General features: G+C 38.5%; 3 protein-coding genes across 4 annotated transcripts in view; all 3 read right to left on the reverse strand.

Moving 5' to 3' along the window:
* Nucleotides 1–392: 392 nt before the first annotated feature.
* Nucleotides 393–8,602, reverse strand: stra6l (STRA6-like). The gene is made up of 18 exons (XM_082535192.1): nucleotides 8,278–8,602; nucleotides 7,784–7,856; nucleotides 6,940–7,040; nucleotides 6,244–6,374; nucleotides 6,039–6,159; nucleotides 5,770–5,815; nucleotides 5,484–5,609; nucleotides 4,747–4,820; nucleotides 4,007–4,115; nucleotides 3,725–3,878; nucleotides 3,366–3,441; nucleotides 3,149–3,230; nucleotides 2,990–3,038; nucleotides 2,616–2,733; nucleotides 2,396–2,515; nucleotides 1,829–1,992; nucleotides 1,279–1,422; nucleotides 393–1,162 (listed from the first exon to the last, which is right to left on the reverse strand). The coding sequence occupies exons 1-18, from the start codon at nucleotides 8,301–8,303 to the stop codon at nucleotides 942–944; spliced, it is 1,935 nt and encodes a 644-aa protein (XP_082391318.1). The 5' UTR covers nucleotides 8,304–8,602; the 3' UTR covers nucleotides 393–941.
* A 240-nt stretch (nucleotides 8,603–8,842) lies between these two features.
* Nucleotides 8,843–10,949, reverse strand: spink4 (serine peptidase inhibitor, Kazal type 4). The gene is made up of 4 exons (XM_082536480.1): nucleotides 10,842–10,949; nucleotides 10,243–10,274; nucleotides 9,980–10,092; nucleotides 8,843–8,994 (listed from the first exon to the last, which is right to left on the reverse strand). The coding sequence occupies exons 1-4, from the start codon at nucleotides 10,891–10,893 to the stop codon at nucleotides 8,949–8,951; spliced, it is 243 nt and encodes an 80-aa protein (XP_082392606.1). The 5' UTR covers nucleotides 10,894–10,949; the 3' UTR covers nucleotides 8,843–8,948.
* Nucleotides 10,950–11,482: 533 nt separating this feature from the next.
* Nucleotides 11,483–23,365, reverse strand: part of LOC309708402 (phospholipid-transporting ATPase ABCA1-like) — a 34,856-nt gene continuing 22,973 nt past the window's right edge. The window contains exons 17-49 of one of the 2 annotated variants that reach the window (XM_082536403.1): nucleotides 23,096–23,300; nucleotides 22,879–22,992; nucleotides 22,581–22,755; nucleotides 22,311–22,442; nucleotides 22,078–22,217; nucleotides 21,830–21,967; nucleotides 21,486–21,715; nucleotides 21,236–21,308; nucleotides 20,888–21,090; nucleotides 20,709–20,760; nucleotides 20,387–20,491; nucleotides 19,994–20,142; nucleotides 19,659–19,783; nucleotides 19,313–19,411; nucleotides 18,984–19,173; nucleotides 18,603–18,697; nucleotides 18,459–18,491; nucleotides 18,241–18,346; nucleotides 17,932–18,006; nucleotides 17,184–17,353; nucleotides 16,909–17,086; nucleotides 16,668–16,783; nucleotides 16,428–16,572; nucleotides 16,166–16,289; nucleotides 15,928–16,057; nucleotides 15,636–15,819; nucleotides 15,406–15,512; nucleotides 15,116–15,257; nucleotides 14,765–14,899; nucleotides 14,533–14,636; nucleotides 14,327–14,419; nucleotides 13,862–14,105; nucleotides 11,483–13,770 (exon numbers count right to left, since the gene is read on the reverse strand). In XM_082536403.1, coding sequence (XP_082392529.1) covers nucleotides 13,627–13,770; nucleotides 13,862–14,105; nucleotides 14,327–14,419; nucleotides 14,533–14,636; nucleotides 14,765–14,899; nucleotides 15,116–15,257; nucleotides 15,406–15,512; nucleotides 15,636–15,819; nucleotides 15,928–16,057; nucleotides 16,166–16,289; nucleotides 16,428–16,572; nucleotides 16,668–16,783; nucleotides 16,909–17,086; nucleotides 17,184–17,353; nucleotides 17,932–18,006; nucleotides 18,241–18,346; nucleotides 18,459–18,491; nucleotides 18,603–18,697; nucleotides 18,984–19,173; nucleotides 19,313–19,411; nucleotides 19,659–19,783; nucleotides 19,994–20,142; nucleotides 20,387–20,491; nucleotides 20,709–20,760; nucleotides 20,888–21,090; nucleotides 21,236–21,308; nucleotides 21,486–21,715; nucleotides 21,830–21,967; nucleotides 22,078–22,217; nucleotides 22,311–22,442; nucleotides 22,581–22,755; nucleotides 22,879–22,992; nucleotides 23,096–23,300 — 4,455 coding nt within the window. In that variant the 3' untranslated portion in view covers nucleotides 11,483–13,626. Of the gene's footprint in view, nucleotides 13,771–13,861; nucleotides 14,106–14,326; nucleotides 14,420–14,532; nucleotides 14,637–14,764; nucleotides 14,900–15,115; nucleotides 15,258–15,405; nucleotides 15,513–15,635; nucleotides 15,820–15,927; nucleotides 16,058–16,165; nucleotides 16,290–16,427; nucleotides 16,573–16,667; nucleotides 16,784–16,908; nucleotides 17,087–17,183; nucleotides 17,354–17,931; nucleotides 18,007–18,240; nucleotides 18,347–18,458; nucleotides 18,492–18,602; nucleotides 18,698–18,983; nucleotides 19,174–19,312; nucleotides 19,412–19,658; nucleotides 19,784–19,993; nucleotides 20,143–20,377; nucleotides 20,492–20,708; nucleotides 20,761–20,887; nucleotides 21,091–21,235; nucleotides 21,309–21,485; nucleotides 21,716–21,829; nucleotides 21,968–22,077; nucleotides 22,218–22,310; nucleotides 22,443–22,580; nucleotides 22,756–22,878; nucleotides 22,993–23,095; nucleotides 23,301–23,365 lie in introns of both variants that reach the window. The other variant, XM_082536402.1, reaches the window with a different exon arrangement.

Here is a 23,365-nt window from a genome sequence, read left to right on the forward strand (position 1 = left end):
TAACACATATTTTCTTACATCACACAAAAAAGGTTTAATCAATTTTTTTTGAAAAGCTGCTTTTAAGTGTTGTGGAAAATTTAAACTTTTATCGCAGAAAAAGACTTCACTATTCTCAAAGCAAATGTTTGTTGTAAATTTATTATTAGTATGCTGTTTTGCATCATTCATACAATATACCAGTAATTTTGCATCTGGTATACATTATCCTTGATTAATTGTTCAAAGTATTAATCCAAATAACATCAACTCTAGGATTTCTGGTATCATTTTATTAATTTGTATTTTGATTTTATTTTCAGCAACCTACAACCTACACTGGCCTTTCTATATATGTACTACTATAAAAAATTGTATGAATGCTCACTATTAAACACAACCAGACATTTAAGGAAAAGTAGTGTTTATTAGCAGTTAGATTTTATGCTGCCAAGACAAAATAAAAATAACAAGCACAATAGCTGTGTGGTGTAGGTCAAGTAACTGTATGGCCAGCTCCAACTCGAGATGTTATAGAGGTTGTGACAATATACAAAGGTTTGTTTATCCCTGCATTTATACATTTATATATTTTTTTAATTTGCCTTCACAGCAGATGCTTTCATTCTGAGTCAGGGAAAGAGATGGCATGAACTCATGTTTGAATTCTTATGCCAAGTCTGAGTAAAAACTATGTATTTGTAAAAAACAATACACGCATAAAACCCACAGACCCTAGGCCACAGAACTCCATTAAAAAGAAGTACATTCACTAACTAGCAAATTAGTGAAGTTGTTCTAAACTTATTTATGGCACTCTCAGCTGGTGACATAACAGGTAGTGAGATTATGGCAGTGCTGAAAAACTTCCTTCTGCTTTATAACAAGTTTCCATTAAAGGTCTTCGTCATTCATTGGATTCCAGCTTATATTTTTTTAAAGAACCGGAATCAAATGTGTTATTAACAGTCTTCTTCTGGTGGCAATTTGATCTCTGGTGGCAGCTCTGACAATGCCTGTTGCCTCTGTGTTTGAGATGCCAAAATCCAAGCCTGCAGCACTGTGTCTGCTGGGGGAGATGATGACGAGAGGTGGTGCTTTCTTAGCATGATCAGGGGAGGGTTCCTTAGTAATGTGTAAAGCAAAGCCCAACGCCTCCTGGCCCGACTGTTCACAGGGGGTTCTGAACAAACAGAAAGTGATAATAAAACAGAAGTTTGAGAAAGATCAGATGACAGAAAGGTCAAAGCAGTATAAAGGTGTCTATAAATGGAAGAGACACACAGACACACCACTGACCTGACACATTATTGTCGAATGTGGAGTAAGCAGATGAATTGTGTCTCTGCAGCGTACTTGACACCAGCATCTGACAGAAAGATACCATGACTGGGTTGTTGTGATAATGGTCAGCAAAGATCATCCCAATCCATGTAGTGTAGCCTGGATAAAAGGGGAAATACAATTATCAATATTCAGAGATACAAATTCACACACCATCAGACAGGGTATTGCAGTAACATAAGAACAAATGAGCACAAAGCTGTCATTTTACATGTCTTTTACATGTTATTTGTGAAATAACATCTTTTTTTGTTGTTTTTTTTTACTAGCTTTAATCAATATTTGACTGATACCAATATTTGCCTTGAGACAAAGTAACTTGTAATTCTCATTGAAATGCTGCCATCTCGTGGATGCATCTGAATGTGGTCTTCTGGACATCAAATAATATGAATGATAAAATTATTTTTCATTATTACTGCAGTATATTAAAATACCAAAGAGTTTAGGTTTGGCTGTGATCTTTTTTTCTTAACTATATGTTTTTAGTTGAATCTAAGCTTACCAGCATCCATGTTCTCATACCCCCGCTGCATAATAGTTCGGTCTATGCGAGACACCAACCATGTTCCCACCACAATGCTTAAAAGAAGCCTCAGTATGCAGGTGGTCATCCCCATAACCACGTTGTAGAAAAAGAAGAAGTAGTTGAAGCAGTGAAATGCCTTCCTAAAAAGGGGGAAATTGTGATTTCAAGTTAATGTGCTTTGAGTTAAATTCTTTTGTCTTATTAATATTTGAAAAAAATTGTTAAGTGATGTTAGCATTGGAAATCAATATATATCTATTAACTATTAAATATTAACTATAATTCTTTATGACTCTGGTGGTCATCTGGTTGCTTGTGAATATGCAAATCTCCTTGAAAAAGTGCCAATAATGCTTTCATACTACTTTAAATATTTTGTATCTGCTATCTAATGAGCCACTTACTGAGTATGTGAGATTTACGAGAGATTTTGGGATTTTTAAAATGCCTTTTGGCATTTTTCTACCACGATGAATTGCTGGCAAATGAAAGATCTGAGTGTTGGTGTGACTCAAGAACACACTTTATATGAGATACACCTACCTGTTGTTGAGGGCTAGAGGTTTCTCTTTGTCTGTGGCATCTATTTTGTTCTGAAGGAAGAAGATCTGAACCAAAATTATTTGAAGAATCACCAGGCTAATTACAATGCAGATGGTCAGACTAAAAGAGACACAGAAAAACATTAAAGGTCAGCCAGAGTGCACATTAATTTATATATGTAATCATAGCAACACACTTATAGAAAGAAAAACAGCCTTACAATATAGTTCCCAGTGTGGAGAGCATGCTAAGCACTTTCCCATTCAGTATAGGAAGAACCACCACGTAAGCAATCAGCAAAGCAAACAGGAAGTGGACAAAATGGACAATCAGGTAGCCTAAAAAAAGCAGAAATAATTAACAACTGTAAAAATATTTTCCTTATAATAGCTGCCTGTATAATAAGTCAGACAGCTTTTCTGTGATTAATTTCATCTATTGGCATAGATTACATCTACATAGATTTGCATTTTGATGAAAGCTACTGTATGAAAATGATTCTTAAGATTTGGTTCTCAAGTCCTAATACAGGATGTCCTATTTAGATCAGGCCAGTTGTCCTTGTTTTGAAAGTTTACGGTAAGAAAAGCTTACCCCACAGTGTGAAAGCGATTTGCCAGCCCGAGTATCTTGCAATGGAAGCCTGGTAAAATTCATGGCACAAACATTTTTGTGTACTTTGTTAAGAATGCAATAATTTAAAATCACTTCAGCTCTACAGTATGCGTGTTTGCATCCAAGTGTTTTGCTTACCACACTCGTAGCAGATCTAGGCTTATGAAACTTCTCAGGAAGAAATACTTTCTGTCCTTTCCAGAGCCTCCTTAAGTGTTTCCTAAAGCAACAGTAAGCTCATTAAATTACAGACAAATTCAGATCTGTTTGTCTGCTTGCTGGTAGTAGAAATGGTAGTCTTGCTGTAAACTAAATATAGCTAACAGTCATTATACCCGTTTCTTAAATTTCTTACCTGTAACATGCCAAAACATGGAAGGTGTAGGCAACAGAGTTAAGACTGGCAAAGATGGTGGTGGCTAGCCAGGATTCTTAAATAAACAAACAAACATAAATTCAAACATACATAACTTTATATTACTGTATATTACTTTGTATTCTTATAAATGGCGATGACCATTGTGTTCCTAATATTTAACAAAAATATTATTCAATTTTCTAATAGAGGTTTATTTGGTAATTCCTACTGGCAATATTAACTCTCAAAACAGCAGGAAATAAAATGTGTCTGATATCCACTTTACACATAATATGTGATATTAATCACAGGGTTCATAAATGCTCCCCCTTTAAAAGTCTGAAGGGACTACTTACTCCTGGCCACAACGATAAATTCTTCCAGCTGTGGTACCATGTATCCCAGGGATTCTGTCTCGTTACATGCAGTAACCACATCTTTCAGTGTATTTTTCCAAGTTTCAATTTTGTCAAAAGTAGAACTACTGACACTGTAGTCTGCTAGTGTCATCTAAAGGAATGGAAAAGATAAATGAATATAGGAGTCCCCGCAGAAGAAGTATAAATCATTTAAATAACACCAAACAAAGGGAATCAATTAGACAATTCAAGAAAATCATAAAATATATTTTTCCGTACCGTATATAGGCCTATTAGGGATATTACAACAGTGCCAATGATTCTGCTGGGATACTTGAAGTGGGGGTCCCACTCATAAACCCTCCTTTGGAACCAGGTAAGTGGCATACTGCAACACAAACATGGATGAAAAGTTTCAATTTGTCCTGTTCTTAGGTTCAATAGCAGCTGCAGCATTTTTTAAACAGCACTGAAAATTCTCTACAGAACTGTGACACGTGTGATTTTCAATTAGCTGGATTGTTAACTCTCACATTTTTGATACTAAAACCTTTTGAAATGGCTTGAACACAGCAGACTGGACTTTAAATCAGTCTGAAACTCGGTTTCTATAAAATGCAGTCATTAAAACTTAACATCCAATGTTGAGTCACATTTTATATTAGAATGAAACTAGGATACCCTGAAGATTTGTAAAAATACAAATACTGGTGACACTCTTGATGGAGGAGATTGAACAACATCTACCTATTCGGAACCATGATAACAGATGCATGCTGTCTATGCAATGAGGGGGGATGTCTATTCTGTTCTCTATTTTGTTCTCAAACTGATCTCACTTTAGCGGCTCAGTATCAGTATGGGTGGAGTTCCTTTTTCTCCTCCATTGTTCTACCTCTCTGACCTGTCTTCCCCATGTGATGTCTGTGTAATGTCTGTACGGGAGGAAGGGTAAGATGGCGCTGGTTGCCGGCAGCCTTAAACCAATTTCATTCGTGTACACGAGTGGGTGTATTTACCTATGTCCGGGTGTCTTTTGCAGCAGTCTCTTAACATGCTGAACCTGGTGTCGCTCAGTTAGCTCTGCAGAGTCCTGGCAACAGATTCAGACATTCATACTCGGACAAAATTCACTATATTCATAAAAAATTGTAACTTTCTAATCTATTATGAAAAAAAAAACGTTATTAAGATAGCAACTGACATCGACTTCAACCAAGGCAGCTACTATCTGGGTAGTATTCATTTTATTATCTTTGTATTTTTAATGTATGAATTTTGTTTTCTTTGTTCTTTTTTTAAAATGTATGGAAGTTTGTACTGCAGGCTATTGTTGTTTGCCCTGCTGAAGCCCATTTCAATAGAGAATACCTGACATAATTTTTATTGTAATTATTTTTAGTAAAATGTGTATGTGTGTTGAAAATACAAACTACACTGGTAAGAATAATAGTTTGTGTGATGAGGTAATGAGACTTTTTGTCCATTTTTAACCAATAAATCATTAAGTTCAACTTGAAGACCTTGGTGAATGTAAGTCAAATTTTAATGTAATGTTAACACATCCCCACTCTACACCCTTACAAAGTTTTATCAGAATTTAAAAAATATGTGAGCTATTGTGTTTACAGGCAGAATGGGGCACATGCACACACATTTGCTACCAACAACATAATATTCTTGATGGCAGTAATGACGTTATGTTGTACACGTATTTAGTAGGAATCATCACAATCCATGTATTGGTATTTCTGACCTCTTGTTCCATGTGCAGGCGTATTCGAATAGCTTTGACCAAGATGTAAATAAATCGCCCGAAGAGGAAGATGAGGGAGAGCATACGGGGCCACTGGGAAATCACCTTTTGGTATTTACCCAGTATCTTTAAAACCATAAACACAGACAATCATAAATGTGTTCTTCAAAGCTTAATGCACTAGGCAACTTCATAGCTAAATGTTCAGCAGAGTTTGAATGCCTTTAATTAACATGGGTCGAATATTGTGAAAGCTTGATGGACGGTACATTGCTGGGTTTCCTACCTTACCACTGGGACAAGTGACTGTTTCCCAGGCTGTAATTCCTATCCTACAACATAAAAACACAAATGTGTAATACGGTTGTTAATAAAATTAAATCACCCACACATCAACCAGTTAATCTATCTATTTAATCTCCAACTTTTTTTATTATATTTTGTGTTTTTAGTTCCTTTTTTAAATTAACCATTAGTTTATTTTTGTTTTAGTTTATGAGAAGCTTTAAATGATGTTGTAAAACATGCATACATAGACTATGTCTGAATATTTACCAAAATAGAGAGTAGAGTATTCCCAGCACTGCCCCTGTCATTCTGAATGGTGTGGACAGACAGGCAAAGAAAGGGAAATAAACCAAGCCCACTTCTAAAGCTCCAATCAGGTACAGAAAAGCTGAGGATAACAGTCAGAACAGTGTATCTGTCAACACAATTCTTGGAAACTCTACAGTAAAAAAGTAAGAGGATAACAATGTACCTCTGGCCCAGGATGGAACAGTGAACAGGACATAGTTTTCAGAGAACAGGAGCAAGACGCTGCTTGATACGGCCCCAAAGGCAAAGCCATAAGACCAACGATTACTGAGGCTGCCTACAGTATCCAAAGGGCTGAGGCACAATGATTAATAGAAAAACAACCATAAGTACAGAAAAAGCCATAGTGATGCTGTAGTCATACAGACACAAGTAAATGATTCTTAAAGGATGTCAGTGAAACTTAGTAGGGGATATCCCAAAAAGTTGATTCTGGTCATCTGGACGTAGCGTTTTCAGTAGGACAACGGTTTCGTCACCCATCCAAGTGACTTCTTCGGTCTCAGCTGAATGCAGGTTTCCCCAACGTTATAAACAGTGGTTTTGCATAATGACTGAAACTAGCACTACTGACAAACAACGGGCTGACGAGTAATTGTTCCCATTGTTCATCAGTGGTGCTGGTTTCAGTCATGAGAGGAAGAGTGACGAAAACTTTCTCCCACTGAAAACGAAGAACAAAATCAACTTTCTGAGAATTCCTTACCTAGATGATTGCATACTTAATTAATTTTTACACCAATACATTAGTTTAAAACTACAAACTTATGACTGATATTTACGTCTCGTTCTATTGTATAATAAAAGATAAGACACTGACTTGAGGACCCATCTGTTGTTACTACTCCTGTTGACTTACACAACTATAGCAAAACGTCGATCTAGGAATGGCAGTCTGTCGTCAATGGCCAGCCTCTGGGCTCGTTTCTGAAGGAATGACAGCACCCCTGCAATCAACACCTGGATGAAAAGATATCACATCATAAATACTATAATAAATAATAATGTCATGTTCGCATCAACTGTGTGAACAAGGAAATAGGGTGAGCATATGGGTCTCTTATAAAGGCTTTATTTGATCCTTATATATTGCTGCACCAGTCAGTGCTGCTCACTTATTGTGGCAGCAGGTTTTTTGTATGTTACCCTGCATTCCCAGTAGCACTGCGCTAGTGCTACTCGTAATCCTTGGTTACACAATACTATGCAAAAGTTTAGAGTCACCCCAGACTTTCTTTTATTTTTTTTTCAATGTTGTCTTCAGTAAAAGTGACTAAAGTTACCATTCAAAGTTAGAGTGCTAAGTTTTCTGTTGTGAGCACACACAACACTTATTCATTTCTTGAGTTAGGTGACAGTTTCTGGCTTGTATTTCTGGCCACTGTTGGGTGGTATAGTAAATATAATTTTTTTTTTGATAACGTAATTTAACACATTACTTGCATTACAAATATTTTTCAATTCTCTACAAAAAAAGTTAATAATAAAAAAAACACCCCACCATGGATAATAGACATCTTTTGAATAAAATAGGCCTGGCTGAAATTAAGTTGGGACACTACATACTTGAGTTGTTCAAATACAAAACAAATTTCAATTATTAAGGGAGTTTCTGAAACTCTGCATTATTAATATGGTCTTATTATAGGCAGTGTTGTAGTTGACCATGTCTAAGATCCAGTTTTAATGAATGAATAGCTTACTGCTGGTATGAGTGAAAGATGCAAGATTAGCTCCACAGACACTCTTTGGTGACAATCCTCATCCGGGGAGACCCTGGAGACACAACGATACTATGAACACAATGTAACATAATGCACTGTAACACATGACAAATTAAGGAACACCTAGTTTGTTCCCTTTTGTTCTGCTGAGTACAAATTAATTTGATAGACTAAAAAGACACCAACAGGACAGAGCCTATTTAAACTAAAGTGCTGATCTGAGTGGAATAAGCCTTACAAAACCTTACCAAAGCTTTACTTACTAAATCAGATAGAGATAAAAGAGCATTTAATAAAAAGGGTTCATAGTGCACTGATAAAGTCAGTTCAAGTTCTGTCCCTGTGTCTTTGTTTCAAACTCCTAGAATCAGTTTGTAAACTCGAACGGCGACAACAATATACAGCTGATTACAACAAAGTAAAGATCTGTAATGTAACACATTTAACATTTAGTGTTTAAAGTTTGTACTCACTCATGTTCCAGCAAGTTTCTAATCATCTTTCGATAAGTTGGTTCATTACTGTCCAGAAAACTTTGTTTCTGCTGTGCTGTAAAGATAAAGCAGGCTGTGGAGTGATCCCACTTCTCCTTTTCCTGGTTTTAGTCATGTGACTAATATGAAGTTGACCTTTGGCCTCAGGACTCAACACTTTTATAACTCTGCTGTTTTACTGTCCTCTGTGTTTTTTCTTTTTTCGTTTGGTCTCGCTCTTTGTCTGTCCAGTCCTTCCTCTTTCTGTCACTCTTTCTGCCACACACATACACTATCGACCACTGTGTTACTCAGTGAAAGGAGTGTAAACAGTTAGCTCACCCAGTTAGATAACCAAGTGTTCATTCACCTTGTGTCTTCACTTTACAAAGGAATGTTACACTGATTCCTGTCTCTAAATAACAAATCTCTTCTTTCTTTCTTCTATTCAGCATTGTCTTCACTGAAACATTTGTTCAATCTTTCGTCTGTTTCACTCTCCTTATTATTGTCTGCTTTGGTGAAATGTGAATTTGGTGGATAACAAAAGAAAATACCCCAAGCACACTGTTGAATGATATTTATTGATTGCGGTAAGTATTTAAAACAGTTGGAATCATTTCACTTGATTCTGATTGGGCCCTTGACAGTGACTTCACCAGGTGTGGAGGTCAGCAGCTCTGCTCTTTGACAATCATAATGTCCACCTTCGTTGATCTGATAAGAAAATAATAACGACATGACTGGGATGATTTCTGTCAAATGACTTTTAGTTTAACATATGATAAAGAGTGAAAATGAGGTCATGTTAACTACAGGTCACATTTCATCTGTGAACAGAGATAAAATGTGTCAGGAGTTACCGGGTCATGAACAAACAGAAAGAGGGAGAAACAGAGACAGAGATCTTTTTTTAAAAGAAATACATCATCCTAAAATAGCATTACTTTCCTGTAGCTAAATCTGTCTGTCATTTGAGGAAGATTCAAGCCTATATAAGATAATGTTTTACTTTAATCATTATCTGATAATTAAAAAAAACCCTCACATTACCGCAGCATTGACTTTATTTATTTTACTCAGACTCACAATATTCCCTATGTAAGGATTTTATCTTATCTTAATCCTATCTTCTATAGTTTTGTCAGTATTTTTGGCAATATTGAATAAGAGCATTGCTGCTAAATTACCTGTTCAAATGTAGAACTTTATCATTTCCCATGATATAACTATTACTTTCCTAAAAAAATCACTAACATCTACATGCTTATTACTCGTAAAAATGAATCAAGAATGACCTGGAAAGCTTCATTATTTGAATCATGAAGCAATTATTTGTCTAATTTATTTTTTAATTTATTTTTTACAAACAGATGGATGTGCAAGTATTATATAGTAAGTAAGTAAAGTAAAATTTATTTATATAGCACTTTTTAAGACAAAAACGCTGTTACAAAGTGCTTCACATAAAAACATGTCAAACGAACAATATTAGAGGAAATATAAAAGCATATCAAACAGGCAATAGTACAATATAAATATAAAATAAGACAACATATTACCCAAATGCCTGTCTAAACAGATGAGTTTTAAGCTGTTTTTTAAAAGAGGCCACCGTGTCGATGGTGTGTAGTGAGGAGGCTTGGGTGATGTTGAAGTAATGTGTGAATACTGGGAGTGTAGAGCAGCTGTGTGTACTCACTGTCTCTGGGCACACAGCTGACACTCATTTGCATAAGTGTTTCCATCGCTGCCACATACAGGAGAGAGGTTCAAAGGACACGCCACAATCTCTGCCGTGTCAGGACAAGTAGGCTGGCAGAAAGGTAAACATTTGTCATTTATATTCTATAATAGATACAATAATACTAACAACATTTCAGCAACAAAGCTGTAGCTTCAGTTAAAACAAATCCAATCCCCGAAAGTACTCAAATATAAAGTTTCTATTTAAAAATATGTCACCTTTCTCATGAGTCCAGACCTCTCTTCTGCACCTTAAAAAAACCCAAAGAAAACTTTAAAAATATATATATATTAAAAATAGTTCATATAATAGTCAAGAAATAAAGAAAGGCCAAAAAAAAAAAATTGGCCTTCAAAGAAGTAACTACACTGATTCAAACTGTGCACTAGAATGAGAAACTACTACTGCTGTATTGTTAATATGTAAAATGTTCACTAAGTGTATGAGTGCATAGAATTTAATAACTAAAGTAAAACTGACACACCTGACATAACAGCCCCATATTGCAAAATGCGTATGCATATGTAACCAAGTATTCTGTATTTCCTATTTATAATGAAGTCAACTTAACTATACTTTACAGAGATATTTTGTCTGTGACATTTGACTGTTGTTTTTGGTGATCAGTGTTGAAGCATAAAGCCTTCAACTCAGTGTTGTAAAACAATAAAACTTCATTATGTCAGTGTGCTTCTACAACTGCAGCTGCTCCCCAAACTAACTAACCCCGATCTAACACAAATATAATTTCACTTAAAAGTACCCCACATACAGAAGAATGATTGTTTGTTTAGAATAGAGGGCTTTTCTTTGTTACCTGCAGTCATACAGATGAGCAGAAGTCCCAGAAAAACAACTCTCCCAGTCATGATGTTGGTGGGTGAATAACTCGGAGTGACAGGAACCCGTGAGTATGCTTCTCTTTTTAAAGGCAAATAAAATGTGTGTGTGGTGGGTGTGTATACGTGTGTGGGAACACAGCAGATGAAAATGGACACACAGACGCATGAAATCTCTAGAAACTTAGTCACCAGCACACATTAACCCACACACCCAAACATAAACTGATCTTTTGTTCATCCAGTAGCTACAAACTTCCATGTGACAAGCCCACCCTTTTTTTCTTTTTTTAATCTAGCACACAGGTACTGTGAAAGCAAAGTCAAAGTAATCACATCGTGAACCTTTTTTTTTTTTGAAAATGTATGAATTTATTACTGTAAAGAATAACTATACATAATGGGTAACAACCACAAACGGCCATAATACTTAAAAATGTAAACAAATAATAATATTGAGCATGAGAAGAGAAAAATCCCTACCTTAGTACTGTCTCGCTCTCTCGTTAACTTGCTACTATCTCTGCTTTTGACTATTTCACTCATTTCTCACGATCACATGTAAGCCTTTGTTCTCTATTTCAAGTTTCAAACAAATCGTTTTATGCAGTGGATTAACTTTGTTTTGTCTGTATTCCAGTGCAGAGATTTGTTTTTACATGTCTCTTTTGCCATGATTTCCACTTTAAAATAGTTGAAATAAAAGACTATACTAAACCTATAAAGTGCTCAAATTTAAAACAGGGGTTTGGTGGGATGGGGATCAGACCCTTTGTGTTGGTAACAGAGTCAGCCCCAGAGCAGTTATCCCCGAGATATTGGAACCCCCTTCCGAGATTCCGCGTGAAACAGAGCACCTGTTATCACCTTAAAGCCTGGATTGGACTTCTGAACTATAAAGCATTACAAGCATAAGTATTAATTGACATGGTCCTCGATTTTAGCCTGGCTTACTGACTAGCTCTTATAAACAAAATATCTCAACAGCTTGTCCTATATCAGAGCTACTGACAGCACAGATACCTTCAGTGTGGCAGTTTATGGACGTGGACAGAGTAGAATTTGGCAACATGACCAGAGGATAGAAAGAACTTGCAGTCTAAATAAGACTGAATGAGAGCACAAGTTTGTTTCACGCTGTTGACAATGAGAATAGGAGGATTTTGACTGAGCTGATGGATAAAAGCACAACACAAACTTTAAAAAACATTTGCCTCCTCCAGATTATGCTGGTTGGTTAAGGATACATATTCATCTTCATTTGGCACAGATACTGTTTGTTCACTCCACTGGTAACATCTTTTTTTCGACTTGACGTCACAAAATTGCTACTGTACATAATATCCACATCGACACTGGCTCAGGTCTGAAAAGCTTCCGTGGTACCCTCGCACTGATGTTTATAAAAGCACATCCTGGTCACACTCAGATCTGGCGGCATGCTTTGGTACACAGAAAAAAGGCCAGACAGTCCAGGTGTGTGGCCCATTGGAAAGCATGCACTATATATTTCCATTTGACTTTCAAAAATTCTTCAGTAATCCTTAGCCCTCCTTTGTCCGAACAGGACAGAGTGAGTAACAAGCCAGCATAGCAGACTGTACATCTTGTGCATATAACAAAGAACCACAAGATTTTTTTTGTTGTTGTTGTTGTTTTTTCACGATGAAGGACACACTTTAAAACAAAACAGTCAAGTTTCTCTATACACACAAAGAAATTGGGCTTTTTTTGTGCTTTGATGCATGTTGGTATCTGTCTTATACATTCCTTGGCAGCCTACATACATTGTTGTTTTAATGGAGTGCTCAAATTTCTGTCTCCGCCAGTTTAGGCACTATGCTGGACAATGTCAAGGACACCAAGTACGACAAATAAAAACAAAACAACTTGGTTAGCAGTTCTTAATTGTTATTTGAAGAAAAGTAACTCTGTCAAGGTTATGTTTGCCTGGAGGAATTAAATTACCTTTAAAAATGTAATTAGTAAAAATTACTATGCTGATGATTGCACATTTGTGACTAAAAGTGGATTGTAAAAGCTTTTTTTTTAACCATCATTTGATATAGAAAAAAATCCCCCAAACTGCGCTTGGTAATGAAAAGAAATCTAGAAAGGTTTGACCCTGAATAAAAAAGCAGTCAGTCTGTTTTTAACCAGGTTAAAAAGGTTGAACAGATTTAACAGCTGGCAGTGACTGATCCAAATTTGTTTTTTTATATCATCCTGATTTCTCCATACAGGCAAATACATTAACACCCTCACTGACCACAGCTAACTACTTTAGGAAAGGGGTTTAAAACTGAGAGATCTTCTGCCGTCCCCTGGGTCTTGCCCATTGAGTGGGTAGCTAGGCTACACATGCTTTCCAGTCTAATACAGCATTAAAATTCTGCTGTCAGTTCAAGTGTTCTGAGTCTTTCCTTTCTTTCTGTCAATCTAGTGAAGGAGAAGCACCTGTCTCCTACCCTCACAGAAATATCTCGTCATCTTAAACATAATTATATATATATTTCTTGCATTGATTTGCATTGAGCTTTCATTGTTTCAGTGTCTGTCACAATACCTGCAGTCTCTGCCTTTTCAAGAGGCTGTGCATTGAAATGCAGGTCCACTGAGAAATGATGACAATTGAAAAAGACTAAAAAGTAGAAAAAAAAAATGAACGCAGTCTGTCTCCCCAGAGTTTAGTGGTCCATCTTTTCTCGGTCGTGGGGAGGGTGGGCGAAGCATTGCAACTCCCACAGATGGTATGTTGTGGAATCAGACACAGCTCTCCCTGGTCTTGTTGTCTGTGAGAAAAGAGTTCAGCTGGGAAATGTCCACTACAACAGCGTCCCGCTTGCTCAGATGGACATCTTTCAAGTGGTCCTCGTCACTTTGGTCCTTGGCAAAATTTACGAACACCTGGAAAAGGAGGGCGAAGAAGAGGAAAAACAAATGAGCATGCTTAAATTGAAGTTGGATGTTCATAATGATTGTTTGTAAGTTTGCTTACTTGGTCTAAAGTGGTCTGAGAAACAGAGTAGTCCTCTATGCTGAGAGCCTCTTTGTTCTTTGAGAGCAGGGAGAAGATTCGGGCGAGAGAGGTGAGGGATGAGGGAAGCTGGTACTGGAGCATGTTGCGGTGCTTCTCCTTCAACGTGCTCCCTGGTAGCTCCCTTTCTATGAAGTCCATTACTGGCCTAAGGTCTGGGTCTGGTCCCGCCACCCGTAGGATGATTGTGTAGCCATCTCCAAATCTAACAAGTATATTAAATATATATACATTCAGTTTTTTTCCCCTGCTATGGGGCTGAAGACCAGTCTTTCCTTCATATGAATCAGCTGACAGAAATACAGAATCAGGATTGCTGCCATATATAGTCATAAACATAAAATAATACCATTAATCTTGCTAAAAGTGTAAAACGACTTTTTGTGAGCTACAATGTTGTGAGAGGTGATTTTTTTGTGGTCTGACCTGTTTTTGAGATGCTGCACGCTGCCCAGACAGCGGAACCTGCCGTTGACCATGATGGCCATCCTGGTGCAAAGAGCTTCACACTCCTCCATACTATTACAAGACACATAAGAAAGATATTCATAAGGAGGGAATTAGAAAAAAAAGAAAAAAAAAGAAAGAATGTCCAGGTAAACAAACACATGGACCGGAAGGGCCTGTCGAACCTGTGAGAGGTCAGGACTACAGATCGCCCCTCTTTGATGATGCTCAGGATGGCGTTCCAGAGAGCACGACGTGCCTTGGGGTCCATGCCTGTAGTTGGTTCATCCTGCGAACATGTAAGAGCAGGTACTCAGCTGCTGCTACACAATCATATTTACGAGACAGTTCACTGACTTTAGGAGCTTTAACATTCAGCAATGCTTTATTATTATTGTTATTATTAGTTTCACTGACCAGAAACACAACAGGTGGTCCTCCTATTAGAGCAATAGCAGTAGACAGTTTCCTCATATTTCCTCCACTGTAGCTGCCAGCTGCCTTGTCCACATACTTCATCAAACCCAGTTTACGGATGCCCCAGTCTGCCACCTAGTGGAGGGTTAGAGTTTTGCGTGTGTTAAACTGACTTCTGGCTGAAACATCATATCATGGCTGAAAGTGTTATCATTATCAGGTAAAGTGTCTAGTTGAAATATAAAATAGGAAAAAAACCCAAACAAACAACAACACTGCACAAGTAGAATTATAGGTGTAGTTTACGTGTAAAAGGCAAATATGTATCACGTGTGTATGCTTGTTGCTGACCTCACAGACTTCCTTCTCGGGCACTCCTCTCAGGATAGCATAAAACTCGAGATGCTCTCTGCCAGTCAGTAGGTCATTGATAGCATCAAACTGAGGACAGTAGCCCATGTTCTGATGGACTTCATCTATCTCTGTGGTTACACTGCAGTAAGAGAAAATAGATTAAAGTGGTTTTTTTAAGTGATATGAAGAAAGAAAAAGAAACCTGAAATGTAACACCTTTTCATGAATTAAGTAGTGTTGTAATCTACATAGTGTCGTATGATATGACGTCTTTTCTTGTCTCTCACCTCTTGCCAGCCAGGTAGGCCTCGCCACTTGTTACCACAGAATCTCCTGTCAGCATTTTGAAGGTGCTGGTTTTTCCTGCTCCATTCACCCCCAGCAAACCAAAACACTGCAGGAAAGAGGAAGAATATATTCTACTTAATATTTCACATTCAAAATGCCATTTGCTAATCCTTAACTGAAAAAGAAATTACTCATCCTCATATGTATAAAAGCGAAAAGACAGCAATACCTCTCCAGGAGGGATGCCAACACACAGCCGGTCCACTGCTGGCTTCTGTTTACGCTTGTAAATCTTGGTGAGCTGTCTGAGCTCCAGGATGTCTGACTGTCCTCCACCGCTGAGGATCCGCTGTCGCTCTCTTGCCACATCCTCGTCTTCCTCTCCGATGGGCTTCAGATGACTAGTGGATGACCTGAAAGTTACGGAGGAAAGGAGTTAAGTCTGAGTGTTGTGATATGGAGAACAAAGTTTAATGCATTTAAAACAGAATAATCACATGTATGTAATAAGTTTCCCCCACCTGGCCTTGAAGCAGAAGTGATACTGAATGAGGACGGTTATACAGAAGAAGACAACACCCTCAATGGCCATTGCAAACAAGTTCTTTCCAACCATGTCCCAGGCCAGAGGAGAGCGGAACCGGTTTTCACCTACAACAGGACATACATTTTAGGAACAAACACTTATTTTTCGTACCTTGTCAAAAACTAATAAGAACACATTTATTGCTGTAGTTAACAACTGCCTGCTGTGTTTACCGAATCTCTCCAGAGCATCAGCCATTGCTTGATTCTTCACCATGTCAATAAGTCCTCTTCCCAAGCAGAAGTGAGGGAAGATGAGGAACACATTCTTCAGGATATCATTAATGCCACCGATTTCCTGAAGGAGGAATGAAGGCAGCATTTAGCCAAGAAAGGTTGAAAATTCAATGTCAGTCATTCAAAAACCTGCAACTCTAGATATTTTTGAGTAATTCCTTACAAATTTACAAGTCTCCTGCTACTAATAACTGCTTACATTGCTTCCAAACAGCTCGAGAACAAATGTGGACACGCTGCCGTTGATTCCTATCAGTATGTTGACGCTAGTAAGAACCACGTAGGCTGTGCTGGGTATTTTAAAGAAAAATGAAGCTGGGTACATCAGAGGGGTGATTGACCATCTGAAAAAAGACACAAACAGAATTTTATATGAAAACAGGTTAAAGATAAACAAAAACGGAAAGAGACAAAGAAATTGTGTTTGTGCCTAATTTACCCATATAGTAGCAGCAGCAGAGCCAGCACAGGCAGATTGGTGGAGGAGACGTAGGCGTCTTGTTGGAAACACACAAAGATGATGATCACCAGTGTGGCGGGAACGATGTAGTTACACTGCAAATGGGATAAAAAAATGTACTTTCAATAAGCTAGATGTTGTATCACGACTGTGGTTTTCAAGTCTTTTTCAAGTCTTGAGCCAAATGAACCTTAAGTTTCGAAAAACTAAAATGACTTACCATATCCCAGACAAAGTTGGCCAGCCAGTAGAGGAAGGGTTGTACTCCACTAATGAAGTGCATGTGTTTAGCCTTGTTCACTCTCTCTTGGATGAGAAAGACCACAAAACTGGCGGGCACAAAGGACATGGCGAAGATGACGCAAATGGACACGAGCACGTCCACCGATGTTGTCATCCTGGAAAAGAAATAACAAAAGACACAACGGGAGTAAGGAGAGGCCAAAGAGATAGTTAAACCTTTGAATTCAGCACTGTAGTCACTGTAATACTCACAACGCGACTTGTGAGAGCTGCTCCTTGGTGAGGTTGAGTGGATGATTGTAGGCAGTGATGCCAAACTTTGTGGGGTCTTTTCCACCTGGCAGACTGACCCGTAGAATGGCGTTGTTCATCACATTGAGGAAGGAACCAATGCTGTGCCAGCCTTTGTTGTTAAACCAAATCTGCATTAAGAGAGGCAATTGTGAGAGTTTCACTTGATGTAACATTAGAGACTAAATAAAAGGAGCTTAGACATAAAACAGCAGCTTGGAGATCAGCTAAGTGTTACAAGTCTGTAAGAGTAAAGAAAGTCTACAGCATTCATTTATTTTACCCCCTCTTGAGCACTTATTATCTTTCCACAGTCAAAGTAGCACTTAAAAAAACCCACTTAGGTTCTAATGTTATAGTGCATTTGCTGTTATTTTGGACACCAAATAGTGCCAGACACCATTTGCATTTAAAATGTGAAAGTACAAGTACAAGAAAAATACACATTACTTGATACTCTGTAAGAAAGAAAACATAGGGCAATAAATCTCACCAATGTGGAGGGGAATCTATGTAATGTTCATTATCTATGACATACTCAACATAAATAGCATGTAGGTTGAGTACTACACATTTTGTGTGCAAGCTGCAGGTTTAACAATGGCACTGTTGAAGGAATTGATCAAGGAGGCTTAACTGTAATGTCCAGAGCCACGTGCTGTTGTATAACTGCTGTCTCGTGTGTGCATGTGTGCGTGTGTGTGCTAACCTTGACGTTATTCTTGGTGTCCAATCCTTGGATGAAACTGGAAAGACTGTGAAAGAAACGATCTGCTGCAGCTCCCTGGAGAATGGGCGAGGCAGCAGACAGAAGAAGTGAGCCAAGTCTTTTTTTAGCACATGTGTAAACTGACACTGCTCAGACTTGTAATAAGATACCATGTTTATCATCAGTACAGCTGTAATTATAACAGCACAGACAGACCCCCTGTAAGAGTCTTATCCCGACAAAATCAAAGCAGGCCATTATGGAACGGTTTATGGATTATGTAGTACATAATGTAATAAAATCTCTTACTCTTTCAAGATGGAAACGTCTCCTCAGCTGAGCAATTGCCCGATCAGTTTCATCTGCGTGGGCCAGAAATTGTGAACTCCTTGCACCTAATGAGAATCCGCCATATCTGCAATAGATTACAGCCATTTTAATACTTTGAAAGGACACAGCGGAGAAGCACTCACTCAGTATTATTGATTTGTGAAGGAACTAAAGATGCATCATGTCTGTTACTGTACCTGAACTCGTTGACCCAGATCTTGTTCTTCAGGCTGTAAGAAAGGAAAAGAAATTACTCAGTGCTTGATAGTTGCTTGAATGAGAACAATTTGCATTAAAAAAAAATCAAGGTAAATAATAATAACATGTCAGAGGAGTGTTACCTCTTGCCAATGATCTGAGCGTAGGTCTTAACCAGATAGTCTGAAACGTTTCTGCCTGTCAAATTCTGCAGAGTGTCTGTCTCACTGAGCTTCATCTGGATACAAAAACAGACAAATCAGTTATTTCGTGTTCATTATTCATCTAGTTGGTTGCTCACACTTATTATATGACTTTTGTTTTAACTGGTTTTAGATTTTATTTGCCATCTCAATTTCAATTATTTATTTATACAGAGCCAAATCACAACAACAGTCGCCTCAAGGTAATTTATGTTGTAAAGTAAAGACCCTAGAATAATACAAAGAAAACAGAGAAAATATAATCATATGACCCCCTATGAGCAAGTGCTTTGGTAACAATGAGAAGGAAAGAACTCTAACCTGTGGTGGTGGAAGCCCCCCAGCTCCAGATGGACACTCGGGCAGCATCCTCTTGCGCCCTTCGCAGCTGCACTCACACAATGGAGACGGATTCTGCATGGTCCAATTTCCTTTGTCAAACATGTCCTTCACACTTTGAGAGACTTGAGGGACCGACCACTCATCTTGAACTGCAGTGCAGGGAATGTCCCTGGAGCATAAAGAGGGCGCTCATATTAAAATCTCCAATTTGTCCATATGCATTAAGCATTCTTCCTGAAATTCTGACTGATTCTTACACGATCTATAATATAGATCTAAATATTTTTCCTAAATGTAAGTTAACTCACGGTATTGGCTGTCCTTCCATGCAGCGTGTTCCAAAGCCAGGTTCTGCTGTCAGAGCTCCAAGCAGATTGTTGGTATGAGGGTCTTCAGGCATGTCATTACTGCAAAGGCACAAACAAAACACATTCCTTTTAATAACACATGCCATTTTAAACTATCTCTAAAAGTAGGAGAAATACATGTTAAAAGAACATCGTCACAAAATTCTACTTAGCATTTACAGCTTTGGTAAGAACACTAAAGGATAGGCAGCGTTATGTAACGTTTTACATCTTTAATGGGCTGAGAAAAATGGGCTATTTTGCAAAACAATGGATTAAAGTTCTTTGCAGACAGATTTTATCTTACCTGATGAAGGTAAACTGTTCTCCATACATGCCAGGATCCAGAGCCAGGCTGGGGTACTTTCCAAATGGAGGAACGATCAGGCTGAAGACCAAGGCAATACACACAAACACTGCCGGAAGCACAATCTGAAAGATAACAGCACTGATGTTAAAAGAGAAAAATACAGCTATTATTTTATAGAATCAGAATCAGCATCAGAAAGACTTTTATTTATCCCCAAGGGGCAATTAAGTTAGTAGTTAGGAAGAGCCTCATGATTGAGCGAGGCATAAACATTCATATAATGGCTAGCACTGTGTGTAGAGCCCATATATGTGGGTTTAATGCCAGTATACCTGGGCAAAAAAGCCCTTCCTAGAGCGTCGAGCATAGAGGAATCGTTTCCACAGTAGTGCTACAAACTGCTGTCTCTTCAGACTCCAGCCTTTCACTTGGTATGACCCTTTGCCATCTGTTCCACTAAGCCAGTCGGTCTCACGGGATTCTGAACACAGACAACATGATACCCATCAGCAAAACTGCAGTGTGACAACATGGAAACATAACTTGTGACACATGGATTGTAATAACTTAATGTCTGCAAATTTGTAATTTTGTTTATATTTATATATCTGGTAAAATGAAACTTTAGGTACAAGCATAGGCTGAAAGATTTGATGAATGATAGCGAAAAAGATCTTTGCTATCACTGCACTTCATGCTGGGTAATCCATTTCTACCTGGGTCACCTTCAGAGTCATTGAAATCAAAGTCATCCTCAGTGAAGGGTTTCAGGCAGCTCTGGTGATCTCCGAACGCATGACGACGACGGGTTCTGGTGGGCACGACTCCATCTGCAGCCACATGAGAATCAGTGAGCTGAGCTAAACTATTTAAATTCCATTGTTTTGTCTTTTCTATGTTCCCTGATGCTTCTTATTTAAGACTCGGTGTACACAGCATTTAATTTCTAATTATTTCATCTAATGTTTACCAACAAATGGTGTTATAATGTAGATTGCATAGGAGACGTTAGGTGTGGAAATGTTGGAATAAATATCCCAGATTTACCTGAGAGCTCAACTGAATCCACTCCACTGTCCTCAGCCACTTTCAAGAAAATCTGAAGAGTTAGAGGGAAATAAATTAAAATACTGGCTAAGGTGAAAACAGACTGCAAAAAATAATGCAAATGACATATAAATATGTAAAAAAGTTAACTCCAACCAAATGAAAATGTAGTATCTTACTTCTTCTAGGGTGGTATCAGATATTCCATAACTTGAGATTCCCAAGTCAGTCAGTCGGTCATCAAGCTCATGAAAGAGCTCCACAAAGGCGCCATCTTTTGCAGCCTGGTAGGGCAAGACATAGGCGAGTTCATGGCCGAGATCCTCCACCAGGCGAGCCTCAGGGACATGCTTGAAAATCACATTGGAAATGAGGGAGACATCTGTGGGGAAGAAAAAGCAGAGAGAGTGAGAAGTTAGTAAACGGACAGAGGTCATTTTACATTACAGCTTTCCTTTTTGGAGCTCAAACTGATAATGTGGGCTTAATTTTATAAGAAAGACAGCCACTTTGTTATTGATTCTTACCAATAGTAGTGGTTTCACTTTCTGGTTCACTGCCAAGACCAGCATCTGAACTGCTTTCTGATACATTGTCCTCCTGTTTAAAAGACAAGACAATGTTAAGAGGGAAGACTAAATCAGTTGTCCTTCATTAGCAATCAGCATGTATATTTTCTATTTTACTATAGTAGAGTATATTTCTGTATTAATGATACAGAAAGTTTTTTTTTCTTCATTTGAAAAAGCTTAATATTGCTTTTTACATTTCTTGTACCTTTTCTGTTTTCTTGCTATAGGAGACTGTGCTGGCAGAATTCCTGCATGACTGTAGTGTCAAGTCATAGTCTCTCTTGACCAGGGTCAGGTAGTAGCCTGTCCCCAAGTGGGTCTTCAGGAAAAGAGAGGAGCCTACGCAACACAGCTTCCCGTGCGAAATGATGGCAATGCGGTCACCCAGGATGTCAGCCTCGTCCATGTGATGAGTGGACAGGATGATAGTGCGGCCTAAGAATAGAAAAAACTGAATTTGTCATTTCATTCTTGGGGGTGGATTTCTTGACTCAAATTCTATGTAAAACTACAAAAATAACAAGCTAAGACAATATCAGATCTAGTTACCTTGTCTGTATTTGAGCAAGAGATCCCAGATGCCCCTGCGTGCGTAGGGATCAACACCAGCTGTGGGTTCATCCAGAATCACAACCTTTGAACCACCAACAAAAGCCAAGGCCACTGACAGCTTCCTCTGCATCCCACCTAAAAAGACATCAAGAAATAAAAGTCAGAGACAGACTTTCTGTTGAAGCGTTAAACAGAAAATCCCTTTGCACAACCTGCCCACTGAAATAAATCAAATTTAAACTGACCGGACAGGGTGCTTGTGCGAGACTTTCGTTTGTGAGGCAGTCCAACATCATTCACAATTTGTTCCATTTCCGCCTTCACCTTCTCCTCTGAAAGACCCTTCAGGCGGGCGTAGAACCAGATGTGTTCCTCGACTGTCAACCTGCATTACAGCAAGCAACAGTTCACTTAACAGCCAAAGCACAAAAGACTGAAAGTTTCCACAAAAGTCTGTCCCCCAGTAACGCATACGTACATGCTGAAAAGTACGTTGTGTTGAGGGCATACACCCAGATTCTGCCGGATTGTGCTGAGTTCAGAACGAATGTCTTTGCCGAGAATGTAGGCTGTGCCAGAGGTGGGTGGAAACAGCCCTGTCAGGATTGACCTTGATCAGAAACAAGAAGGAAACACAAAAATACAGTCAGCACTTCAGCTGAGCAAACTTTTAAATCCTTTATCAAGTGTCAAATTCTCAGCTCAGCAAAACTTGGGAGTACTGTAGACAACATGTGCACTATCTTACATAGTTGTGGTTTTGCCAGCTCCATTGTGTCCGAGGAAGGAGGTGATCTGTCCCTCATAGAATCTCAGGGACAGCCCGTCCACGGCCAGTTTGTTTCCATGGCTGTAGATCTTCACGAGATTCTCAATGTAAACACCTGGCTCTATGTGGCTTGGCTCTTCCTCAATGCAGACAGCTGCAAATCAGACACAAAAAAACAGCATAATTTATCCTGGTATGCCATCCAAACTTTAAGTAGTTTAAAGTGAAGATGTGTTGTATATCTAAAAATTATGATAATAATGATTATGATATGTACCATCAGCGTTACCCTTCTTTGACAGAGGGGTGGAGATGTTCTTGTTCTCTTTTTCTCCACACCAATATGTCCTAGTGAAGGGAAAATACCAGGGCCTAGGGATCCCATACTGACCTGTAACAGAATGTATTGCTTGTCAAATAATTCATATTGCTCATGTGCAATTTGTCCGCTAAAGGGAAAAATACCCAAACTGCAAAGTTTTTGCACAACTCACCAGGGAACACAGCTTCAATGTACCAGGTCATTATTCCGTACAACACAGCGTCAAACAGCATGAGGCAGATGGAGGTGGTCAGGTTGTAGCTGTCTTCCTCTAGAGGGCTGGCAAGTAGGTTTGACCACTGTATTCCCACTCCTTGCTCCTCAAAGAGGGCAAAGTACTCACATCCAAAACCGAAAGCCACAGGAGAAAGGAGACTCTGTGAAAATGAAAGAGCATTCAAATTTTAGGACAGAAAATTATGCCTGCATACAGCAAGCTTGT

This window comes from Aulonocara stuartgranti, assembly GCF_965226115.1.
Source record: "Aulonocara stuartgranti genome assembly, chromosome: 6".
Classification (NCBI taxonomy): Eukaryota; Metazoa; Chordata; class Actinopteri; order Cichliformes; family Cichlidae; genus Aulonocara; species Aulonocara stuartgranti.

Coding starts and splice junctions, on each gene's coding strand:
- stra6l (XM_082535192.1), bottom strand. CDS start 8,303: ATGATTAGAAACTTGCTGGAACATGA. Junction 7,041..7,783: donor ATCTTTCACTCATACCAGCA/GTAAGCTATTCA, acceptor CTTTTCATCCAG/GTGTTGATTGCAGGGGTGCT. Junction 6,160..6,243: donor TGTTCCATCCTGGGCCAGAG/GTACATTGTTAT, acceptor TGTTATCCTCAG/CTTTTCTGTACCTGATTGGA.
- spink4 (XM_082536480.1), bottom strand. CDS start 10,893: ATGACTGGGAGAGTTGTTTTTCTGGGACTTCTGCTCATCTGTATGACT. Junction 10,275..10,841: donor GCTCATCTGTATGACTGCAG/GTAACAAAGAAA, acceptor GGTTTTTTTAAG/GTGCAGAAGAGAGGTCTGGA. Junction 8,995..9,979: donor CAGCTGTGTGCCCAGAGACA/GTGAGTACACAC, acceptor TTTTCTTATCAG/ATCAACGAAGGTGGACATTA.